Raw genomic sequence first — 23,313 nt, forward strand, 5'->3', positions numbered from 1 at the left:
TGCCCCCTTCAGACTGTCCGCAGTACTAAAGAAAAAATAATCAGTTGGAAATTACTAGCATTTCTTTGCACTAAGGCAAAAACCCCAAGAAGAAAGATATTGCTCAGTAGATAGGTGGTGAAGTTTTCTGGATATTGGCAAAGGTTTTTCTTGGTATTAGAAATGCACAGTAATGCATTAAGTAAGTAATTATCTTAATTAGTACGGCAAACAATACCTCAAGGTACATCTCTAGCAGTTAGGTTCAGTAGTCAAAACTGAGGAAAAAAGATTGTAGAGCAATGGCTGCAGGATGGACTGGGAAACATGGAAATCAATTCAAGCTTCCAGAGTTCATTTATGCAGTTTTGGTTAAGTGATTCCAACTCTGTGCCTGCGGTCCTCACATGCAAAACAAATTGTGCCCTATTTCTCCTTTCACCTTCTTTATACTTCAGAAAAAGTTTTTGTGGCATGATCACAGAATCACAGAATGTGTAGGTTGGAAAAGACCTTCAAGATCATCGAGTCCAACCCAGTCCTAACACCTCAACTAGACCATGGCACTGAGTGCCACATCCAGTCTTTTTTTAAACACATCCAGGGATGGTGACTCCACCACCTCGCCAGACAGACCATTCCAGTATTTAATCACTCTTTCAGTGAAAAACTTCTTCCTAATATCCAACCTATATCTCCCTTGACACAGCTTGAGACTGTGTCCTCTTGTTCTGTCAGTTGCTGCCTGGAGAAAGAGACCAACCCCCACCTGGCTACAGCCACCTTTCAGGGAGTTGTAGAGAGTGATAAGGTCACCTCTGAGCCTCCTTTTCTCCAGGTTAAACAACCCCAGCTCCCTCAGTCGTTCTTCATATGGCTTGTTTTCCAAACCCTTCACAAGGTTTGTTGCCCTTCTCTAGATGTGCTCAAGTGTCTCAACATCCTTCCTAAACTGAGGGCCCAGAGCTGGACACAGCACTCAAGGTGTGGCCTCACCAGGGCCCAGGACAGGGGAAGAACGAGATCCCTGCTCCTGCTGGCCACACTATTCCTGATCCAGGCCAGGAGCCATTGGCCCGTTTGGCCACCTGGGCACACCCTGGCTCATGTTCAGCTGCTGTCACCAGAACCCCCAGGTCCATTTCTGCCTGGGCGCTGCCCAGCCACACCATCCACAGCCTAGAGCACTGCAGGGGGTTACTGTGGCCAAAGTGCAGGATCCAGCACTTGGATTTAGTAAACTTCATCTCATTGGACTCTGCCCATCCTTCCAACCATTCCAGGTCTCTCTGCATAACCTTCCTACCTTCCAACACCCCCAGCTTAGTGTCATCTGCAAATTTACTAATGAAAGACTCAATGCCTCATCCATGTCATCAATGAAAATATTGAACAGAACTGTCCCCAGTACAAACCCCTGAGGGACACCACTGGTGACTGTCCCCAGCTGGATGCAGCACCATTCACCCCCACTCTCTGGGCCCGGCCATCCAGCCAGTTCCTAACCCAGCAGAGTGCTCCTGTCCAAGCCCCGGGCTGCCAGCTTTTCCAGGAGTGTGCTGCGGGAGACAGTGTCAAAGGCCTTGCTGAAGTCCAAAGAGACAACATCCACAGCCTTTCCTGCATCCACCAGGCGGGTCACCTGGTCATAAAAGGAGACCAGGTTGGTCAAACATGACCTACCCCTCCTAAACCCGTGCTGGCTGGGCCTGATACCCTGGCCATCCTGTAGGTGCTGCATGATGACACTCAGTATAAACTGCCCTGTTACCTTACTGGGTACTGAGGTCAGCCTGACTGGCCTATAATTACCAGGATCCTCCTCCCCATCCTTTTTGTGAATGGGCGTCCATATCATGGACTAATACTTGGTGTCTGGGCTATAATGTTGATTTAGCTTGCCTGAGAAGGCTTTATAAAATAGATGAAAAAAAGATTTAAAAGATTATCTTTTGCATTGAGTCTTCTTTCTGCCGGGAGAAAAAGAAACCATGCTGCTGAAAAGTTATTTTGTATCCCCCTATCCCAAGCATAACCTGTTGAGATAACAGCACATACAAATACCAGCCTGTTAAAAGGTGATACTGCTTTATTATTTATCAAATGGCTAAGGAAGAACAGCAATACAGATTTAATGGTGCATTTTATTCTATGTACCTCATAACATAAAGTTTTCCATAGAACAAAACTTATATTTTTTAGAAGGGCAAGAAATACTGAACTAAAATAGCCATTTTCTACTTAGGTAAAGTTCTTAGCTTCTAACTGAAGCTCTTGCATACATACAGTATATTCTATTTGCTGTCTTGTTGCTACTCATTTTGCTGCTAATAGTAAAAAAAAAAAAAAAAAAAGTAGTTTTCATTTTTCACATGACAGATTCTCACCATACCAAGGAAAAGCTTGACATCAACCTTCAAGTTAAATCACTCTGATGTGAGAGAAGGCTCCTCCTCTTCAGGTAGATTATACATCCAATGAAGTGTAGTGCAATACATCACTGAGGTATGTTGAGTGCTGCTTTGGCAGCTTGCTGCCTTTTTTTTTTAACACTATAAGTTTGGGTTAATCATCCCAATTCCTTGGCACTCAATGATGTAGGTATCATTACTGGGGTCTTCTTCTTCTGATTTTGTCACAGTAAATTTGGCCTACAACAGGATTAGAATTGCATCACTAATTGAGTTATCACATGCAGCAGTTTAAATATTCAATATCTGATATCCAATAATTGTATTGCCACGTGTTTATATATATACATATATGTAGCTTTGAAAGGTTTAATTCCAGAAAGCATTTAAATAAAGGTGGTAAAAGTATCTAACCATTCTAAAAGCCTTTAACTCTAGAGTATGCTCACTTTCTACAGGAAAAATCCCAGGTAAATAGCATAGCAAATGTTTTATCAATGCTTGTCCTCCATGATCAAGTTCAGCTCACACTACCTGATGAACTGTACATTGCCAAGTTACTGGAAGAAAACTGACAGGTAAAACTTCCTGAACGTTTGTACTCACCTTTGTTAGCTGCTCTGCAAAGTGTATAGCTGTTTGAGTATGAAGGGTAATTGGTCCACTTTTCACTCTAGACACTCCCTTTGCTAGTGCCATGAAAATGATCAGCTGAAAGGGAGGGAAAGGTAATTATTAAATCATTCTTCAGATTCTAGGAATTTATTGATTAAAAAAAACCCAACCAAAACAAGCAAAATGTCTGTAGATATAAAAATTTTGCCTTCCAAGTTTCATAAAAGTTAAAGAAGCTGATTTTGAAGAGTGATCCAAGGCTCCAGAAGTCTGGAGATTGCTACTGTAATGCCTGTTACAGAAGGGCTACTTTTCCACAGTGCAGTTTGCCCCTGAATTCCTATTTCTGAATTCCTGGCCCTGAACTCCTGTTCATTTAACTTTGCTCTCCCCCGTTGTATTGCCCCAAAATTCCCCAATGTCATGTCAGACTCCAGATTAGTAGATTACCTAAATGGAGAGAAACTCAGGAAGAGATACTTTAATTCCAACCCTTCCTGATCACTTTTTCGCCATCCAGACACCTAAAAACCTTTGATTTGACTTTAAAACATCATCATGACAAAAATACTGCAAGTATGATTAGCTCTGTGCAGTTCCCATACACAGTGGCTCTGGCTGTGGCTGTGCTTGGAAAAAGGAGGCTGAGTCCAAGACCAAAATACTTATTACACTACATAATACTAATGTGTACCCAGGTGTTTACAGCTAAGAGGTAACATCATCCTAGCTAAACCAGCCCAAGACTCTTATCAGGCTAAGATAAGGTAGTGGAGGGCCTTCATTCTCAAATGAAATTAGGGGAGCAAGATAACGGGGAGCATGTCCCATTAGATATTCTCCAATACCTCCCCTCAGTATCATTCTATATATGTAAGGAGGGAGTTATTACCACTGCACTACACAGAATGCCAAATACAAGCAAATTCCTGTCTCTTTCTTCCATACTTACTGAGGGTTAGAGAAAGGGAAAAATTGAGGCTGTGGGTGCAAAGCTAAAAGCATTTATGGTTCCTAAGAACTGTATGTAATTTTCTAATTCTAGTGATGTTGTGGCTGCCCATCTCTGAGACTACTAACTAATATCTTGCTCCTTCCCAGTTCAGATCTATATTGTTTACAAGTAGTGCATGCATGTTCTTGCTACTTCAACCTCATGTAAACACATATAGGAACCTTACTTGGTCTTGCAGAGAATCATCCACGGTTCCACCATGTTTAAGATTCTGAAGCAGCATCTCAGCTGCCTCAATGCCAACCTTGTCAGCATTCTTTCCTATGAGAGAAATCAGAAAACTGAAAATTACTATTTAAAAATACAAAAAATAACCCCAAGAAATTATCAACTTTTTAAACCTTATTTTCTTTAAATGTTATGCTCTTGCCTCAAATGTCTGCTTAAAAAAGCCCTTCCCATCTTAGGCTCATATATAGTTTATACTTCCTAAGCAGTGGAAAGAAAGTAGCTTCATTTAGTCAGAAAAGCACTTGATTCAAATCATTTAAAACCAAGTTCACTTCCATTCATTTTAATCTAGATTCATTATTGAGCAAAAACTTCATAAATAAAACACAAAGTTTATGCTCCTAAAGTTCAGAAATAGTTCCACTGATTCTCCAGTGATTATCCATTCTGATACAAGGTAATGGTTCTGTTATTTTTGTAAATTTCCACTTACTATGTTTTAAATCTGCTAATTTCTGCTGTCCTTTATTTCTAAAAACATCCAGTTTAAAATGAAACATTCAAAGCATCAGATCTTTAAACAGATGATACTTCAGATTCCTATTTGTTACTGGTATATTCAGTTAAGTCTCAAAGAATTCATGGAATTCTTACCTCTCTTGCCAAGTGATGACCCAGCTAACAAACAACCTGTTGAGGTCTCTGCAACAATGCTAAGCAGAAAAACAAAAGGAATTAAAATTAAGAACAAAATCCCTCATATTACAGTTTATTTATCAGATCCGTAATCAAGACCTAGGTAATTAACCAACAAGATTAGAGGTAACAATAGAAAGCTTGGCCTCATCTTACATTATTCCACTTCCAGTCCCAACAGCTTGATCATCAGGTTCTCTGACAGGCTGAATGTTAATGTAAAGATCTCTGATTTCTCTTCTGATGCATCTCACTGCTGCTGATGACATGTCTTTAGCCAGCTAACAAGACAAGACATAAACCAAATAATAAAATTATGTAATATAGCAGTACTTTTTTCCTCATAAATCTAATTATTACTGTTAATCCCTGAATAAAGGGGCTACTTCATTAACTAGAAAAACAAGAGATTGTTATAAACCCCTGCAAGCAAGAACTGAACATGATTTTTTTCTGAAAGTTTTGCTACAAAATTAAGGTAACATTAAATGCTGTACAAATGACAGTTACAGAAATGTATGTAGAAACTTCAATATCAATAGAAATTCAAGAACTTTTCTTCAGAGAGAAAAAAAAAATTAGTCTTCACTCAAAACATTAGATTCTAAAAATAACCCACCTCAAAACCAAATGCAAAAATCTCACCCCACAATTATTATGTACAGAATATATTCTGCAAAAGAGAATACATAAAATAACAATTTTACATCACAAGCAAATGGGGCCATACAACGTTTATCCCATTCCTGTGATCTAATCATAGCTATATTCATAGGTTTGGAGATTTTAAGACCAAAACCAGCAGTCTACAGCTTTCCAAACAGTAACTCAGCTTCTCCTCTTCCTTCGAGAAGGAACCTTAAGGAGGTCCCAGCACTCAGGACAGGAAGGATAGAAAGAAGGAAATATAAAGGAGCAAATTTCTCTCCTTTTTATTTTTGGCTAAACCTACCCTTAACTTATTCTAGTGCCTTCAGAAATGGTTGAAAAACTTGTTGTAGTCTGGCCTCCTCCTGTTAAACTGCTCATAGATTTATGAACAAGGGCCCCAATTTCAGATTTAAAATAAACCACGTGAATATGAAGAATACATAAATCAGATATAAGGTATCCCTGAATATATGCTAATAAAGACTTTTGAATAGCCCAGTGAAGGATGAGGATACTGCTCTCATTTCCTGTTTTAGCTTTACACTGCTGTGCAATGAATGAATTTTAGGTATGTCCAATATAATATCCTACAGCCTGAATAACTGAAACCATTTAATAAGGTTGCTCAGCTCATGTAAGACTGCAAAAGACAGGAGAGTAAAGGAATGTTAAGCAGATTGCATGCCATTTTATATGAAGCTGGACACTACCAGAGCCATGATAAGCACTTACTTTGATAGGCAGTGCTCCAGCAACAAATGCCCTTCCATAAATCTTTGTCACTGTGCCACGTTCTGTTAAGTTTATTGGGCTCAGCTCTTTGACTGGAGACATCTGGACTACAACTTCACCACCTCCTTGAGGATAGTAGCCCCTATTTAGAAACAGTAATTGGATATAATTAAATGCAATGACAACAAGGAAGCCTAGAAAAGGCCCAGGAGGCTCTTCATACGTTTCACTATACATTTTTTGTTCCCTGTTACTGCACATACAAGTTTTCTTGATGCATGCCTCAGAAACCCTTATAATGGAATTAGGTTCTCTAACAGTAATCCTCTGTAATGCACATCTTATTAACTTCCTAACCCCAACCTAACTGGCACCCTGAAAAAGTTCAGTAATGCACTGTCTGTCCAGCATGTGCTCCCCTCAGGGGAGCCAACAGCAAACATTACACAGCAGCTGTACACTCAGCAAGGAGAAAAAAAAAAAAAGACAGCAAAGAATGATATCCCATTCATCACATGGTGACAGTACACACAGGGGCAGCTAATGCAGATTAGCTCATACATTATAAATTCATCCCTCAGTTTGATTGAGAGCCCCTTGTGTGTGCCTCTGCTCACACATGGGTTCAGTAAGGCCCAGGACTGCTGCACAGCTCCACAACTCACCTCCTTTTTATGTCACAATTAAATTTGAAATTGAACTTTTCGACTATTGGCTTGAAAACCTGAAAAATAAACATATAAAAACACAGAGTGAAATTATTTTGCATTGATAATTTATGCAATCTTATAAGAAAAACAAAAAGCTCAACACAAAAATTTCAGTTGCATTATTAAAAAAAAAGATAGCCAGTCTCATCCATATAGCTTATTTGACATTCCTCATACTTCATTCTCAATGTCACTTTGTATAAAAGGATTTTCTTATGGAAAAAAAAAGAAGACTAATTCACAGCACTTTAGGATAAACTTCACATTTTAAGTGAAACTTTCTGTAGTAATTAAAACCAAAGAAACCACTTTCTTTTTCAGGAAATTCCATGAACCATTGGGTGCTCTCTACATCCAGTATACTAATAGTGTTATATTCCCATGCCTAATTCCATAATCCCAAATAGACTTGAGGTAAGAGCAACAGAGGATCAGCAGTTACACTGCACACACACTCAGGGAAGATGCAGCAAGGCAAAGGAACTTCTCCCTACCATGACCGTGTAGTCTATCTGAGGAGCCATCTCCGCATTAGTCCCACCCTTGAAATGAAGCTCTGATGGGGAAGCAGCAAACAGCACACAGGGCATTGCTACCTGCATCAGGAGACACACACTCCTAAAAGCAATTATAAGATACTCAAATGTCATACACTCATAATCCATAAAATACATAGAAGCATTATATATCGAAGGCAAATGACTTTCCATACATCTACTTTTGAATTTTATTTTTTAAATTATCTATAAACTTACTAGTCTAAAAAAATACTAATTTAAAACTTCATGTCATTAGCAAGCCGAAATATGAAAGTTTTCATTTCACAATAATTTTATCTTTAATAGTTCTGTTTGAAGTAAATGTTATGCAGATTAGTATACTGATTGGGCCATCAGAACTCTGGGTTTAGGTAGCAGAAAAAGGTTTTAATACATGGATGGAATATGTACGCAGTTCCAAAAGACTAATATGATACACTGTGCCACTATGAGTGTAAGTAAAATGTCAAAATTTACCTTATTGTATGGTGATTATTTCAGACCTCATGGATGTGAGATATTTATCAAATTTAATGCATTTGGTCTGGTATGTAACATACTAATGTAAGAAAATAACACCTAAAGTTTTAAATACAGGGGCAGCTGCTTTTTGCATAACATGAACCAAGTCTTCAGCTTTTATATCAATCATAGTTTTAAACTTTGCATGTACTTCATGTCTATCCTGCCTATACTACGGGTTCTTAGGTCACATAACCTGGCTCAGGCATCACATATCCTGGAGTCATTACCAAACTATAAATGTTCCTTTTTCTCCCCCAATCTACTGTGGCAATTTTAAAGTTACCAGAAGCTGGTGTACAAAGACACACCCTGCTGTTTTTGTATCTGCTATGTGGGTTCCACCTTTGATCTTCCCAGGAGTGAAGGTTATTTCTGTTGAGCCAATTTCTCCACCATTCAGCTTCCCGTCACACAGATCTCGAACGATCTCCAATCCAGACAGATGCTGAGGTCTGAGAGTGACAATACACAGTTAGAGACACACACAAGTAGACTGCATGCCCATGTTACATTAAAAGAACCGCTAAACACCAACTAAAAAACTACAATTGCAAATTTTGGATCAGATAAGGATCAGAAATTCACTCTGGTTGCTACAGTACTTGTGAGTTCACAAGAGATAAAGGAGCAGCACTCAGGCCATACTGGGATATGCAGGATTCTGGTATCTTTTCCACTAGAATGGGTTCGGACAGATAGACGAGATGCAAGAGCAGTCACTTGTCCAATGTGATAAATGCTTGGACAGAAATGGAGTGGGCTAATGATGGCAATACCGGCTGAGCCAGAACCGGTTGCAGTGCTACAAGAGAGTTAACTGCGTATGTATTTGCCTTGTGCCGGTTTCCGTTTGTTAGGGTAATTTAAATAGGAAATACACCAACTGTTCTTAACACTGGAAATACACTAACTGTTCTTAACCCTGTACGCTCGGTAAGCTATGTTTTGTTCAGGAATTACAATTGTTCCCGGTTTGAAACCCTGTTCCGCTTAGCGCCTGCGGAAACGTTTCCGAGGCAGCGGCGGGGCCGCGCCCTCCTCCCCTGCCCCGGGAGCGGCCCGGGGCGGGACCCGCGCTGCCGGCACCGGCGAGGGAACCGAGCCCGCCTCGTGCCCCAGCGTTCCCCCTCGCTCCTCGTGAGCCACAGACCGGATTTTCTGGTAAAAAGGCTTCCATTTAAAGCAATGGAAACACTAATATTTCCGACGAGAGCAGCCAAGGCCTTGCACGCCGTAAGTGACCGGCTGAGGCCCGGCACCGCCGGGGGAGGGTCTCACCTGAGGCCGGGCTGGCTCCGCCCGGCGCGGATCCGGCGCACCCGCAGCGGCAGCCCCAGCAGGCAGCTCAGCGCCGTGGACACCCGCAGGATCTGCCCGCCCTGCACGCAGAAACGGCGCTCGTCAGGCGCTACGGCGCTTCCCGCGCACCCGGCCAGCCCTTACCGCTGCCCGGGACTAGGTAAGCCGCGGCCCGCTGGCGCTCACCCCCTCCATGATCCCGCCGTCTATCTCCACCCTGTCCCCGTCCATGGCTGGCGATGAGCGCTGTCTCTCGCAGAAGCCGCGCCGATGGGATCGCGGCGGGGCCCTAAACACAGCGAGCCCTCGGCGAAGCAGCCCCGGGGCCAGGAGCGCTTCACGGCGGAGGCGCGCCCGGGATGCTGCGGCGGCGGTGCCGGGGGCGGGCGGCGGTGCCGGGGGCGGGCGGCGGTGCCGGGCAGGCGCAGAGCGGAGGCGCCTCCCGGCCCGCCCGCCCGCCCGCCGGGGCGGCTCCGCGGCGGGGCGGAGCAGCCGCCGGGCCCGGCGCCCAGGCACGGGGCAGGGGGAGCTGCATTGTCCCCGCGGTACTGACCGCGTCCCGCAGGAGGGAATGCCTTTCCCCTGTCCTGAGGGCCGGAGCTGTAACAACCGCGGCACCTGCCAGGTCAGAGCCATGGGCACAGCGCTGCCGCCGGAGGGGAGCGGCCGGACTGCTGCCCTCCTCGTTACAAGCTGGTTTTCCTCAGAATCATAGAACGAATTAGGTTGTAAAAGACCTCTAAGATTATCAAGCCCAGGCTATAAGCGAATACCGTCATGTCAGCCAGACCACGGCACTAAGTATCACGTCCAGTCTTCTTAAACACCTCTCGGGTTGGTGTCTCCGCCACCTCTCTGGGCAGCCCGTTCCAATGTCTAATCGCCCTTCCTGTGAAGAGACTCTTCCTTAACCTCCCCTGGCGCATCATAAGACTATGCCCTGTCGCTCATCACCTGGCAGAAGAGGCCGACCCCCATCCGGCTACAAACACAAACACCTTTCACGTAGAACAACAGACACGGGCGAGTCGGTCTGGCAGGCGCTCAGGACTTTATTGCCCGTTTACCGGGAACGGCCGGGCTCTTCACGCTGCCCTTCCCGCTCCTGCGGCCCGGGAAGCCGCCCGCCCCGCGGCGCCCCGCCAGTTCGGCGGCGGCCTGGGAGCCGGGCACAGTGGCCGCTCCCGCGGCGCCCCGGGGGCGTGTGCGGACCCTCGCGCCGCCGGCCCGCGGCCCGCGCTCTGGTTGGCTGAGGCGGCGCGGCCGCCGCCGGTTGGCTGTGCCGGGGGTGTGTGCGGGGCCGCCCTGCCCGGGGTAAGATGGCGGCCGTGACCGCGCTGAGGAGCAGCTGCCGAGCCGCGGGGCGCCTGGTAAGGGGAGCGGGGACCCCGCGGGCGGCGGCGCTCCCGGCCGGCCGGGGGGTGGTGAGGAATAACGTGCGGCATCCCCGAGCCCTGTTCTTCCGTTCCTGCCGTCCGGCGGGCGCGCGGCGAGCACCGCGCCTCTGCAAACGCGACGCGTTCGCGGAGCTGCCGCCTGGGCAGTGCCCGGGGCGGGCCGCGCCTCGGCTCCGTGCCCGCCGTGCGCCCCCCGTGCTCCGCCCCGGTGACCCAGTCCCCGGCGGTGCCCGCACCGCCCGGCCCGCGCCGCTCCGGGGGCCCCAGAACCGGCTCCCTCCGGCCCGCGCGGCCCCCGGAGCGCCCTGCCCTTGCCCGGGCTCCCTGTGAAAGAGTCCTGTGCCTTTCTGTGATAAGCCAGTGACATCCTCTTCTGTTGTTTCTAAGTCATCCTGTTACTACTTTGCCTGTGCCTTGCTGTGCCATCACCGCTTCTCCACCCACGCACCGGCTCCCCTTGCATACCGCGTCTGCACGCAGACGGTGTGGCTACACGTACAGAAAAGGGAAGCGGGTTTCTTTGAATGCCAGGAGCCTTGATACTTGAAAAGTAGTTGAGATACCTTACCATAGGAATTGAATCTACTTGGTTGCCTTTTTGGGATACTTACAATTTCGTGAACACAGACTTAGTTTGTGCTTTCTTCTGTCTTCTTGTGTTACAGTCTTCTTGCTGTTGTGAAGAGTGTTGGTTTCCTATTATGTCACCCCTATTTTATGGGATGGCAGAGAAGAAATAACTTTTGAAATTTAGATTAAAATTAAGCATCAGTTCCAGTTTCTAGTATGTTTTTTCTCTTAATAATTCATATTGTAATTTTAAAGCATAATGGTGAGGAATTTTTAAATGATACTTTTGTAATCCAGTTTTCAGCTAGTAACTTATAAGTATTTGTAAATAATTTCACTGATTAAGAGCGTTGAAAATGGCGCTTTCTTTTAAGTTGTATTTCTACCCATCTACTCTTAAATCCAGAGGGAGATTCTGATGAGATGAAAATGCTCATCTTATCTATGTGCATGCCGAACTGTAGAACTGGCTGATTTATAATGTGTGTTATTATTAACACAGGGGTCTTTGTCTTAAGTGGTAGGGACATGGCGGGTACCTGCACACTGGGACATGTGCCAGGTATTTAGATGGGGGATGACATTGGATAAAAACACATTACCAGGGATGTTGCTTTAGTATATAGGTAACTATATCCTTGGAAATATAGACTATGTATGCAAAACACATCCAGTGTGAGGAAATGTTCATTAAAATGACTCAGTGGGACAGAAATCAAGAGAGTTTAGCAAGGCAGTATTCTTCAATGCTAAGTCATTGCCTGTGAGCATGGACTGTTCGATTTGACTTGGAAATTTAGTGTTACTCCATCAGGTAATCAGTTCTCTGCAGGCTGCTTAAAAATATTTTGGTCTGAGGCCAGCATACATTTTCAGGATCAGTGGTAATTTAGAAAACCGGAGTTGGCTTGTTTTTAAGGAAGCAGCCAAAGCTGAAGCTGAGGGGCAAGGCAGTTCTCCCCTGAGTGCACTCAGCTCCTGTCTTGGCTGGGCTCACACCACGGCTGTGTCAGCCAGGCTGCTGTGGCCTCAGCTCCTTTTTGCCAGAGTCACTCTGCACATCGGAGACCTGCACAGGACAGGTGTTACCCTGCTGTGCCATTGGTGCCTTCGAGTTGCTGTTTAGTGTAATAGTAGCCACGTTAACAAGCTCAGTACTAGCAGTTATGTTTGGGGGTTACTGATAGACTTTTCCAGACATCAAAATGGGTATGCTATGGATATTAGAGCTAATTTTGTCTTTTGTGTGCCATTTTTATTTCTTTGTTTGGCATTACACCAGTATTATGGTGATTAAATGCTGAAATTGTGAGCACAGTCTCTTTGTTTAATGAATTTTAATTTTTTCCTTGTTAGTTAGGAACACTGCTCTATGAAGAGATTGTGTCCTGTACTATTACTTTAACATACTAGCACAACTTTTTGGTGGAGAACGTGCCAAACTGAAAATCAGAAAGATTTCATTTTTAAAATGAAATGTAGCTTCTTTTTGCAGATTCTAAACTACAAAAGCAGTGATTTTGAATTATTCCGACAGATATAATATGAAACAGCCTGTTGTCTCTTCAATAACAACACCAGTCTCTTTTTTTGGCAGTGACATTACTAATTCACTACCTGCATTGGTAATCAAAGGTTAAAAGCACATGGAAATCAATGTGAAACTTCACATTTAGAAATAGTTCAGAGATTTGATGTGCTCCTTGTGATCATCTTCACAGGTAAATACTGAATGTTTTTCATTTAGGGTCATATAAAGAGAAAGGAGGAGTTTTGCAAGTTTGTGACAAAAAGGTCTAGTTGAACAATTTTTTCAGTAACATTTTTATGTCAACATGTAACCTTCAACTGGGAAGAAACCCAGAATTAAAATTAGGTGAAAATAGGATTGTGGAGATGTACATTATATACCAGTGTTGTAATTTAATGAAAACTTTAAATGTGTTCCTAAAGTACCATTTTTCATAGCTTAAAATTGCCATGTTACCTGATTGTTGAATATGGGAAGTTGTTTGGAGGACTAATGAAAAGATTTTCTATTTGCTTGTTGTAGAAATTAGGAAAATGCTCATTCTAGATCAGTACGTACCATCTCAGTGGCAGGCAACTGAAAGGTAACTCAAATGATATAACTTTGTTGTGTCCATTATGATAGATTGTGTTGTATAAATGTTTGTTCCTTAAAGAAAGGGATATGAAATATAACTTGCAGTGCTAGGTTAAATAATACAGAAAATGAATACGTTGTCAGTTCAGAATTGTATGGCCTGCTGAGCAATGTACTTTTTAAAAAGTGAAATGCCATAGCAAATAGTTGAACAGTTTGGTGTGTGGGGAGGGAAACAAGAAGTTTCATATGCTCTTTAATTACTGAAAGGATTTTTTAAACAAGAAGTTAAAATGAGCTTTCCCATGCAGGTGTGCTGTTTTCTGGGTCCTCTGAGAAGATAATTTCTAAATTTTACAGTTTTGAGCTACTTGAGGTACATTGTAGCACCTGAATTTTTTTTCATATCTCTAAATTAGGGATAGTATCTACAGAGAAATTGTTATTTTATAAACTTTACAGCACTCTTAAGACAACATAACATCAAATTACATTAAATTTAATAAATTTTGCTGGATGAGAACTTTTCTGAACTAACTTGCATTGAGATTAATAAAATATCTGTTTTTGTCTGCGTAAGCACTACCACCTTTGCTTTTGGTCACAATCATGACTGATTCCAAGAGGCTTTACAGCATGAAGTTTTGTCTGAAGAATCTTTCAGAAAAGTCTGTAGACCCTTTTAAATTGATTTCTGGATAAATATAATTGTCACCATAAAAGAAAACCGTTTCATGGCCAGTTCTTACAAAATATCATTGAAGCTGATTTGAGATGTTTTTTGCTTGAAGATGATTCCCTCCTATAAAGGGACAAAAGAGAAAGGGCAGCTCTCTGGGCCTTCTGGTATGAATTTCCTTTCCAATTAGTACTTCTGATCAACCTCTGATGGGGATAAGAACTGATGAAGACAAATATGCTGGTTTTCCCTTCAGTCTAGGGAAACCTTTCAGCATTCATCCTGGCAAGGAATATTTCAGATGTCTGATGTAGCTGACACTGTGTGTGCTTTTTGTGTGCCTGTCCTGATGAAGCTAATTCCTGAGAGAAACAATAGCAATGAATCACTCACCAAATCTTGTCATGATTTCTGTTAATTAGTTTTGTCACTGTGGCTTTGATCTCCCCATGTGTTGTTTTAGTGAAAGAAGTTGAAGAACTGGCAAAGCTTTTGCTAATGTAAGGGTTATTGCATATTCAAGAGTATGTTCAGTGTTTCCATTAGAACTTCTCTTATGTAGACTAGAATGAAACTATTTTAGTATGAGTGTTACATCAGGAATATTAAATGAGCTCTGCATCCTCAGTCCATTGTATTAACCCTTGAGACTTTTCTCCCCAGGTTTGCATTCATCGGGTTAGATCGTGCAGCAGCATTCGCTTTATAAAATCAAAATATGTGTGCGTGTTTGACAAATCTGCCCTCAAGTTTAGTCATCAACAGCGATTATTCAGAACATCTCCTGGTAATCTTTTTCATAATAAAATAATTTCTTTTATTTTGCTGTTTTATGAGTGTTATGTTAGAGGTTTGCATATGGCTGGTGTGTAGACTATTTCTGATGCATTCAGATTTTTCTGTCTGGTAGCTTGTGTTTAATATTAAACATGCTGTCTTTTCTTATTCTCTGTTTCAAGTTTCATGTGGCCAAATTGTCCAGTTTAAGCTTTCTGACATTGGAGAAGGAATTACAGAGGTGACTGTAAAAGAATGGTAAGCTCTGCTTTCCTGGAAATACACTAAGAAATCAGCAGGTAGTTCAGCAGCTTTAGCTGTATTATCAGTGAGTTATCTGAGAGTTACTAGTGAAGTTTCTCAGGCTTCATTTTGTATATTTTAAAACCTTGTACGTAGTGAGTTTTATATTTTGTTTATTTGCAATCTGATGTATTTGTGAGTGGACAAAGTGGAAGGAATGGGATGCACCTGTATATTTCCTTCACTGATTAATGTTTTTTGAGTTCAGGAGGCCTGTCTTTTGTTATGTTTACTTAGACTGAGCTTTAGTCTGGAGAATCCACAGCATTTTATCCTGTACCTCTTCTCTATTGCTTTTAGTAAAAGATTTGAACATATAAGTTGTTTGTAAAAAGCCAATGATGAATGGATTAAACCAAATCAAAGTGTACAGTGGAGCAAGGCGGTGTTGAAACATCTTGTTCTTTGCACAAGTACCTCTCTTTGCATGGAAGACAGTGTTCCCTACTATCCATTTCCTTTCTGAAACTGATCATAGATTGAAAAGTTAAAACTTAGAACTTCCTTGCATTTAGATGAAGCTGGGGTCATTGTTATTTTTAGATGCTTTGTAATCTGACAGGAAAACTGCTTTACTAAAGTAAATGTAATAAGTGTGTAATGATATTCATAATCATGTTGTCATTTCACCCAACGAAGAGTTCTGTGGCAGTCAGGCAAAATGCATGTAGCAAACATATCCAGGATGTAGAATTTGTCTTCTCATCTGGGATGCGCTTCCATGTTGTGGGATGTATGTGCCTGAACTTACCAAAGGAATGCACAGAACAGGTTTTCACACTGACTGTGTTTCCCAGTAGGCTGTATCTTTCCTCCCAGGTACATAAAGGAAGGTGACAGTGTGTCTCAGTTTGACAGCATCTGTGAGGTACAGAGTGATAAAGCCTCTGTTACTATCACCAGTCGTTATGATGGCATCATCAGAAAACTCCATTACAGCATAGATGATATTGCTTTTGTTGGAAAACCACTAGTGGACATTGAAATTGATGCTTCAAAAGGTATTGTAGGCTATTTTTTTTCTCGTGCATATTTTATGTTTCTTGTCATAAAACAATCAGTGACTGAGAAGCTTACTTTTTCCTCCTGAAAATCTTCAAAGATTTTTTTTTTCCTTTTTAAAGTCAAGAAATTTGAGTAGAGAAAGCTGTGATATTTATTAGAGTTTAAAATCTCGTAGACATTTCCTGTTGAATATTTAGCTTAAGCAGCAGCCTTTAGCAAGCTATGTTCCCATCCACATTAACTCAAAGTAAATCGTAAAAACTTCAGCTGCCACAGAATGGTTGAGGTTGGGATTTAATAAATGCTTATAATGTAGTAAAGTTAATTTTTTTTCCTTTTTGTTTGCAGGTGTTTCCCCAGAAGAAGATGTTGTTGAGACACCTCCTATGTCTCATGAGGAGCACACTCACCAAGAGATAAAAGGTCACAAAACATTAGCAACCCCTGCAGTTCGGCGCCTGGCCATGGAGAACAATGTAGGTTTGCTGAATAAGGTCCTGCTGCATTTTACCCAGCTTTTATATGGCTGTTTGACTGACTAGAAGAACACTCATCTAGAGAAAACACTTGTTTTCAAATACATTTTAAATGTGTGAAAGGTGTAAAAATGAAGAGGACTGTGCTTTCTAATGATTATGGTGGATAGAAAAAGAATTACTGAGCTTAAAACACCACAGCTAGGAGGCTTTAGGCCAAAGACTGAGAAAACCTTTCTAGAATAAAAATTAGACACTGTCAGAGGAGATTTCTGAAAATCTCTACAGAGAAAGTAGGAGGGAAAGATAAAAAGAAAACATGTTGTTTTGCCTTTCAGATTTGTATTAGAGCAGAGGATATATTAGGTGATGTTTTACATGCCTTTCTGATGCCTTTTTTCCCCTATGAATATTCCATTGGTTTTGAAAGCTCATGATGTATTTTTAGGAGAGAATTAAGTGACAAATAGCTTTACTCCAATTAATATTGTATTATTGATCCTGCGAGGTAATTAGGAGGTTAATAGTATTCATAGTTCCTCCTTGAAGTATGCAGTCAAATACCTAGTGGGACTAGTGGGACTTTTGGATGATTTGAACTGTGTTGAATACCTAATAAATTATAGGAAGGAAAAGATAACTGCAAATACATTGGATCAGAAATGGGAATAATTTTTTACTATGGCTCACAGTATAAGATATTTTTATGTTGCTGTGAAACTAAAGTGTTACAGCTTGTTATGTGCTTTTCAGATTAAATTGAGTGAAGTTGTTGGGACAGGGAAGGATAACAGAATCCTTAAAGAAGATATACTCAACTACTTGGCCAAACAAACAGGAGCTATTTTGCCTCCATCACCAAAAGCTGAAATTGTCCCACCTGTGCGGAAAACAGAGGCTGTGCCAACTGCTCCAAAGGACAAAGCACGCAGAATCCCTGTGCCTGTTTCCAGACCCATTGCATTTTCAGGAAAAGATAGAACTGAACCTGTAACAGGTAAATCATGAAATATAGAGTCTTGAGACCATGGTCACAGTAGATTACCAGTAGCTCTGTGAGCAGCTGATTCCTTTTGATGGGGGTGTGTTTCGTGTTATTGTGATGCAAGTGAGCATTTAGGAAAACATTCTCTGTAAGAAGCATCTCTGCTGAAATTATTTTACGAAATATTTATTCATGTTTTGGTTGGATGGAGTTGGGCCACAAATTGCACTTCTTCAACCTGTATGTTGAAACAGGTAGGAATTCTAATGGATTTATCACGGTAGGAATCATTATGCAATTAGTGGCAAAGTGCAGTGAATGTAAGGGTTTATCAGTGCTTAATAATAGCATACTGCACTATTATGTGAGTAGCATTCGCACTTGTTCTGGAGAACAGTGCCATGAAAGACACTAAGGTAACACAAAATCACATTAAAAGGGGAAGATTAAAATTTTTTGCTTCCCTTTCAAGCAGTGTTTGTTTGGAGAGGCTGGAAAGCGTAATGCAGATTATCATATGATTTCAAATTCATACATACATAGGAGACAGATGCAGTAATAAAATCTGAAGTATTACAGTCATCAAAATTGAGTTCTATGAACTGAATAACTCAGTAAGTGCTCTTTACCCTGTTGTTTTTTGGTTATGGTTTAGCTTTGGTTTTGTTTTTGTAAGTTGTGTAACCTGGTTAATGGAAACAGGTGAAATTTCACCACAGCTTCACAGGAGCTCATTTTGTTGGTTTAAGGAGACAATGAATATTTTCCAGGTTTTCAGAAGGCCATGGTGAAGACTATGAGTGCAGCCCTGAAGATCCCCCACTTTGGTTATTCTGATGAGGTTGATTTGACTCAGCTTGTTCAGCTGCGAGAAGAGCTGAAACCTCTCGCTGAAATCCGGGGAGTTAAGCTTTCCTTCATGCCTTTCTTCATAAAGGTGAGGGGTGCAACAGAGCCCTGTATGGAGTGCTTACACAGGTTTTTTAATGATTGTTGTAAGTTTGGAGCACCACTCTATCATCTGGATAGTTATGGCAGGTCACAGGAAAACTTTCAACTGGTGTTTTGTTTATTGAGCCACTAATCAATTTACAGTTGGAATTGCAGCTAGAGTTACGTAATATCACTGAAAATTCTTGAAATATTAATGGGAAAGTATAGAATGCCTTTAGCATCATTTAATATGGAGGTAAGTAAGCATCACCAGGTGTTTGAATTGCACAAAAGAAGTTTTTGAAATTGTCAGTACTTTTTGAGCTCCTTTAAAAGGAACCTCATATAAAATGCATCATTGTTGATGTTATTATTAAAATCTTTGTACTGCTAATGAATCCCTCAGGTCACTGACTGTTGTCGCTTCTATTGTTTAGAAGAGCAGACAGTTGCACTCATGTGCAGTGAATGTACAGCTTAGTCTGAAACTTTTGGTAATGCTGTTGCACTCAGAGTGCTGCCTAAACACACATTCCATATTGTTATTAATCTGAATTTTCTCCTCCCATTACTTCTTTTCCATGGAGCTCTCTGCTTATAAAATATACAAATCTATTTTGTTTTCTTTTGATATATTTAACAGGCAGCCTCTCTGGGATTGCTGCAGTATCCCATTCTTAATGCTTCTTTGGATGAGAACTGTCAAAATGTCACATATAAGGTTTGTAACCTACAGATAAACGTTGTGAGCAGAAAGTGTAAAGTAATGCCTAACAGGGGCTTTTCAGAATGTCTGAGCTAATTATAACAACCAAAATTATGGTGTTGTGCAGGAAAGTGATTTGTGTGTTCAGATTCTCAGATCTAGATTCGATTTATTGATGGTCTTATTCAGTAGTTCGTTAGATAAGAGTCCCGTTGTTATTCAGACTTGCTTCAAAGATGCATATTAATATATTAATTTCCCATTTTTCATCTGAATATGGGCCAAGCTTTTAAAGTGAGAACATTTCAAATCTAATACAACAATTTTTAAGTAATGGCACAGTGGTTCACCTGTTCCAACACACAACCCTTATATATTTATGTACAGTCTTGATCAAAGTTGTATGGTTTTATACAAGCTGCTGGATTGATTCTTCTGGGCAGCAACTGTTCTTGCTATCTATCTGTTCTTGCTCCTTGCAGTACAAACTTCTATTGTGCTGTTTTATGAATATCTCTCAGAATCCTTATATTCCTTCCAAAAAATGAAAAGCAAGTGATCTCAGTGATGTGTTAGCTAAGGTCATCTGTAATGGAAATGGAATATGGAATCTCCCTTGGTTGCAGAGAAACTGCATAGCTCATGATTGAAAAGTTTGTGGCGTTTTTAGATGACTATGCACACACCATTTTTTTCTTTTTTTTTTTTTTTTTTTTTTTAATGTTAGTGTTTGCTTTAAAATCTGCTATTTATGTTTTGTTACACATATGATCATCCCAAAGTTCAATGTTTTCAGTGTGAAGCTGATTCCAGGCCTTCATATTCTCTGAAGGTGAAATTGTCAACATCAATTTACAGTTAGTAGATGTGAGGCTAATTTAAAAAAAAAATTCATCCTTTTCTCCCCTCCAAGTTGTATGCAGGAGTTGCTTACTAAATACAGTACTTTCCAGGTTAAAAAAAATAAATAAGGAAAATGTGATTTAAGTGGCTTTTTACATAAAATACATTTTATATTGACAGCTTATATTAATGTCTGGTTAATGACACTTGCTGCAGGCTTCACACAATATTGGAGTTGCAATGGACACAGAGCAAGGTTTAATTGTCCCCAATGTGAAAAATGTTCAAGTCTGCAGCGTGTTTGACATTGCTGTGGAATTGAATCGCCTCCAGTCCTTGGGCTCTGCAGGCCAGCTGGGAACAAGTGATCTCACTGGGGGAACATTCACCCTTTCAAATATTGGCACAGTAAGTACAGGGAAAATGAGAGTTGCTTCTGAAATAGAAGCTTTACTGAAGTTTGATATGCAAAGATCAAAATCTGTAGCAATTAATTCAAGAGGCAATCTGCTTAAAAAAAGTTGTTAAATAATATCTCCACCCTTTTCTTTTCTAGATTGGTGGCACTTACGCCAAACCAGTGATACTACCTCCTGAAGTAGCTATTGGAGCACTTGGAAAGATTCAGGTATATTAACTTTATCACAGTGGTGAGAGTGTTAGCTAAGGTCATCTGCAATGAAAATGGAACATGGAGTCTGCCTTTGTTGCAGAGAAAATGCAGAGCTCATGACTGAAAAGTCTGTGGTGTTTTTAGATGACTATGCACACACCAAATGTTTAATTTAAAGTCTCCTACACCAAAGGTTCATATTTATTTTTCAGAATCCTGTTATATTTCACTCACACCTATGTTTAGCCTTCTGGTTACTAAGAAACAATGTAAATACAGTTTTACAAGTTTTGCAACATGGCAATAGGAATTTTGCTATCAGCAAGGAGGAAACTTGAGAAGTATTCTGAAAATGAAGTTTAATTCCATGAGCCAGGTAGCTGAATCCATACAGAATTTTGAATGTGAAGGCAGTTTTATATTTTCTGAATCTCAGGCTTTAATTCCGTAATATAGACATTTGAGCTCAATGCTGGAAATGAAATTAGTATTAGCTGAAATTACTTCTGTGTTCTTCCTCTGAGCATTTCTTAAGAGGTGCTTTAAGGAAACTGCCACTTTGAGAACTAACAGTGCAATAAACTTTTAAGGAAGAAACTTTTGAGTCAGGAAAGGCTTTTACTACTTCAGTGTTTCCATGATGGTGGAAACAGGCTATGACTGTTTATTATGCAGGCTTGCAATATATTCTAATCCACAGCACAAACAGTAATGGAAAGGTCTTGGTTTTTAGCATGGTGCTACTGCTGTTTGTCTAATTCAGCAAAATGTTTTAATTTAGATCAAGAAATTAGCAAGAACAAAAAAGTACAGATTTACTAACAGAAGTATTTAATAATTCTGGTTTTGTACTTCCTCTGATTTTTAGGTTCTCCCTCGGTTTAATGGCAAAGGTGAAGTATTTCAAGCACAAATAATGAATGTGAGTTGGTCAGCTGATCACCGCATCATTGATGGAGCTACAATGGCCCGCTTTTCTAACTTGTGGAAATCTTACTTGGAGAACCCTGCTTCAATGCTGCTGGACCTTAAATAAAGGAAACCATGGCCAGAATATGCCTTTAAACTCTGTGGATTAGACTGAATTGTTATAAAAGCTGTCTCTGCTAACATGTGCCCTTTGCTACGTGCATTGTATAATAATGTCATGTGGTTGAAAGTTCTCAACAGCTGCTATCAGTCTCAATTAGTTGTTACTTCTCTCATTTAGTATTACTGTAATTTCTTCTACAGCAGACTGTATATTCAAACTGAATAGGTCACAGCTTCTGGATATGGTGGTGGAATATCTTTATTTTGCCTTTTATAATGAGGATGATTTGTCAGGCCAGTGTGACTGAGTGCCACTGCTCTACACTTGCAGTATTTATAATCTGAAGGGAAATTTTGGAGGGGAATACTCGTAGTTCTTCCATTTTGGACACGTAAATTTATTTTAACAAATAATACCTGGATTCCTAAAAGGGATTATGCAAAAATCATATCCAAATAAAATGCCTTTAATGCTTCTACTGTAAGATGTCTAGAGAGCTTTTTGTTTTTTTTAACTGAGAAAACCTCTTAAGTCTTTTGCTAGTCCACTTTTTCTGGCAATTACTTGCACAGGTACTCTTTATCAAACTATATATGAAGAGGCCATATTTAAATAATGCTTATTGACAACACTGATTGATAACTGTCAAGGCCTTAATACTCTCTAAAATATCCTGTATTTTTAAAGACTGAAAGTAGCTTCAGCCCTTAATGCTTTCCAGTTATTTTTGATTCTTATAGAAAGCATCTGTCTATTAAAACCAAATAAGAAAGAAAGAAAGAAAACAAAATAAAAAAAAGAAGGATCTTTTTTATTATAGGATCTGTTTTATTATTCTGTCATTAGGTAAGCCTGACAGTAAGTTGATCATGATCTAAAAGCTTGCATTCTGTTACTGATATTCAGATACTAGAATCTGATAGATTAATCAGATTCAACAAAGAATGAATATTAGTACTTTGAGATAAGGACTTCTTAAATTCAGGTAGAAGGCTCATAAGGGATAGGTTCAAGTTAATGCCTTTAGAACAGAAAACTTATGCAGCTTTAAGGTAAACCAAACGGATCATGAGGATTGCACTGCTGATTTAATGGGAGATTTGATGAAAACTGTTGGATATAAATACCTTCTAAACACATAAGAGAAAAGACAGTTACATAGCCTTAAAAATGAATTTGTAACACACACAATGGACATTTTCTCCTTTTTGTAGATATATCAAAAACAGGAGCAGTCTTCAACATTGTAGACCAAAGTTGTCTATTGCATTTAGCTGTGAAGATGTGAGACAGGCTCCCAGAGGTAGAATCCCTGCTATCCATGATGCTGAGGCTGAATAAGAGGAAAGCTGGTAATGTACAAAGGGGAATGTGGCGCATCCATGTAAGGTGCTATTAATATTTCTATTGTGGTATAAGGGTCTTTTATATAAAGGTCATTTCTTGCAAAGTTTGACTAATATATCGTGCTTATCACTTATTTCATTTTCATCAGATTTATTTATTCCTAATAAAAAACATAAACCCACAAAGTATTGTTTTT

The 23,313-nt window shown here is 40.6% G+C and overlaps 2 protein-coding genes and 1 long non-coding RNA gene across 3 annotated transcripts; 2 read left to right on the forward strand and 1 right to left on the reverse strand.

Moving 5' to 3' along the window:
• Positions 1-2,050: 2,050 nt before the first annotated feature.
• On the reverse strand, positions 2,051-9,878 carry RTCA (RNA 3'-terminal phosphate cyclase). Its single transcript, XM_066193108.1, is given in 14 exon segments — positions 2,051-2,630; positions 2,997-3,101; positions 4,187-4,281; positions 4,846-4,904; positions 5,044-5,168; positions 6,271-6,412; positions 6,936-6,994; positions 7,475-7,598; positions 8,353-8,496; positions 9,323-9,423; positions 9,530-9,721; positions 9,723-9,797; positions 9,800-9,850; positions 9,852-9,878. Coding segments are annotated over 14 exon segments (1,398 nt in total). The 3' UTR covers positions 2,051-2,531.
• Positions 9,879-10,649: 771 nt separating this feature from the next.
• On the forward strand, positions 10,650-23,302 carry DBT (dihydrolipoamide branched chain transacylase E2). Its single transcript, XM_066192368.1, has 11 exons — positions 10,650-10,713; positions 14,760-14,883; positions 15,056-15,131; positions 15,996-16,177; positions 16,530-16,657; positions 17,411-17,654; positions 18,413-18,579; positions 19,219-19,296; positions 20,341-20,532; positions 20,681-20,752; positions 21,606-23,302. Exons 1-11 carry the CDS (start codon positions 10,663-10,665, stop codon positions 21,771-21,773), a joined length of 1,482 nt encoding a protein of 493 aa, XP_066048465.1. The 5' UTR covers positions 10,650-10,662; the 3' UTR covers positions 21,774-23,302.
• On the forward strand, positions 12,946-13,747 carry LOC136294549 (uncharacterized). The gene is made up of 3 exons (XR_010722445.1): positions 12,946-13,031; positions 13,364-13,424; positions 13,729-13,747. It is a non-coding gene; the product is annotated as an uncharacterized lncRNA (long non-coding RNA).
• Positions 23,303-23,313: the final 11 nt, after the last annotated feature.

The sequence above is a fragment of the Chamaea fasciata genome, unplaced genomic scaffold, assembly GCF_029207755.1.
Source record: "Chamaea fasciata isolate MVZ Bird 193981 ecotype frontalis unplaced genomic scaffold, bChaFas1.0.hap1 SCAF_10, whole genome shotgun sequence".
Lineage (NCBI taxonomy): Eukaryota > Metazoa > Chordata > Aves > Passeriformes > Sylviidae > Chamaea > Chamaea fasciata.

Coding starts and splice junctions, on each gene's coding strand:
- DBT (XM_066192368.1), top strand. CDS start 10,663: ATGGCGGCCGTGACCGCGCTGAGGAGCAGCTGCCGAGCCGCGGGGCGC. Junction 16,658..17,410: donor GCCTGGCCATGGAGAACAAT/GTAGGTTTGCTG, acceptor TGTGCTTTTCAG/ATTAAATTGAGTGAAGTTGT. Junction 20,753..21,605: donor GAGCACTTGGAAAGATTCAG/GTATATTAACTT, acceptor TCTGATTTTTAG/GTTCTCCCTCGGTTTAATGG.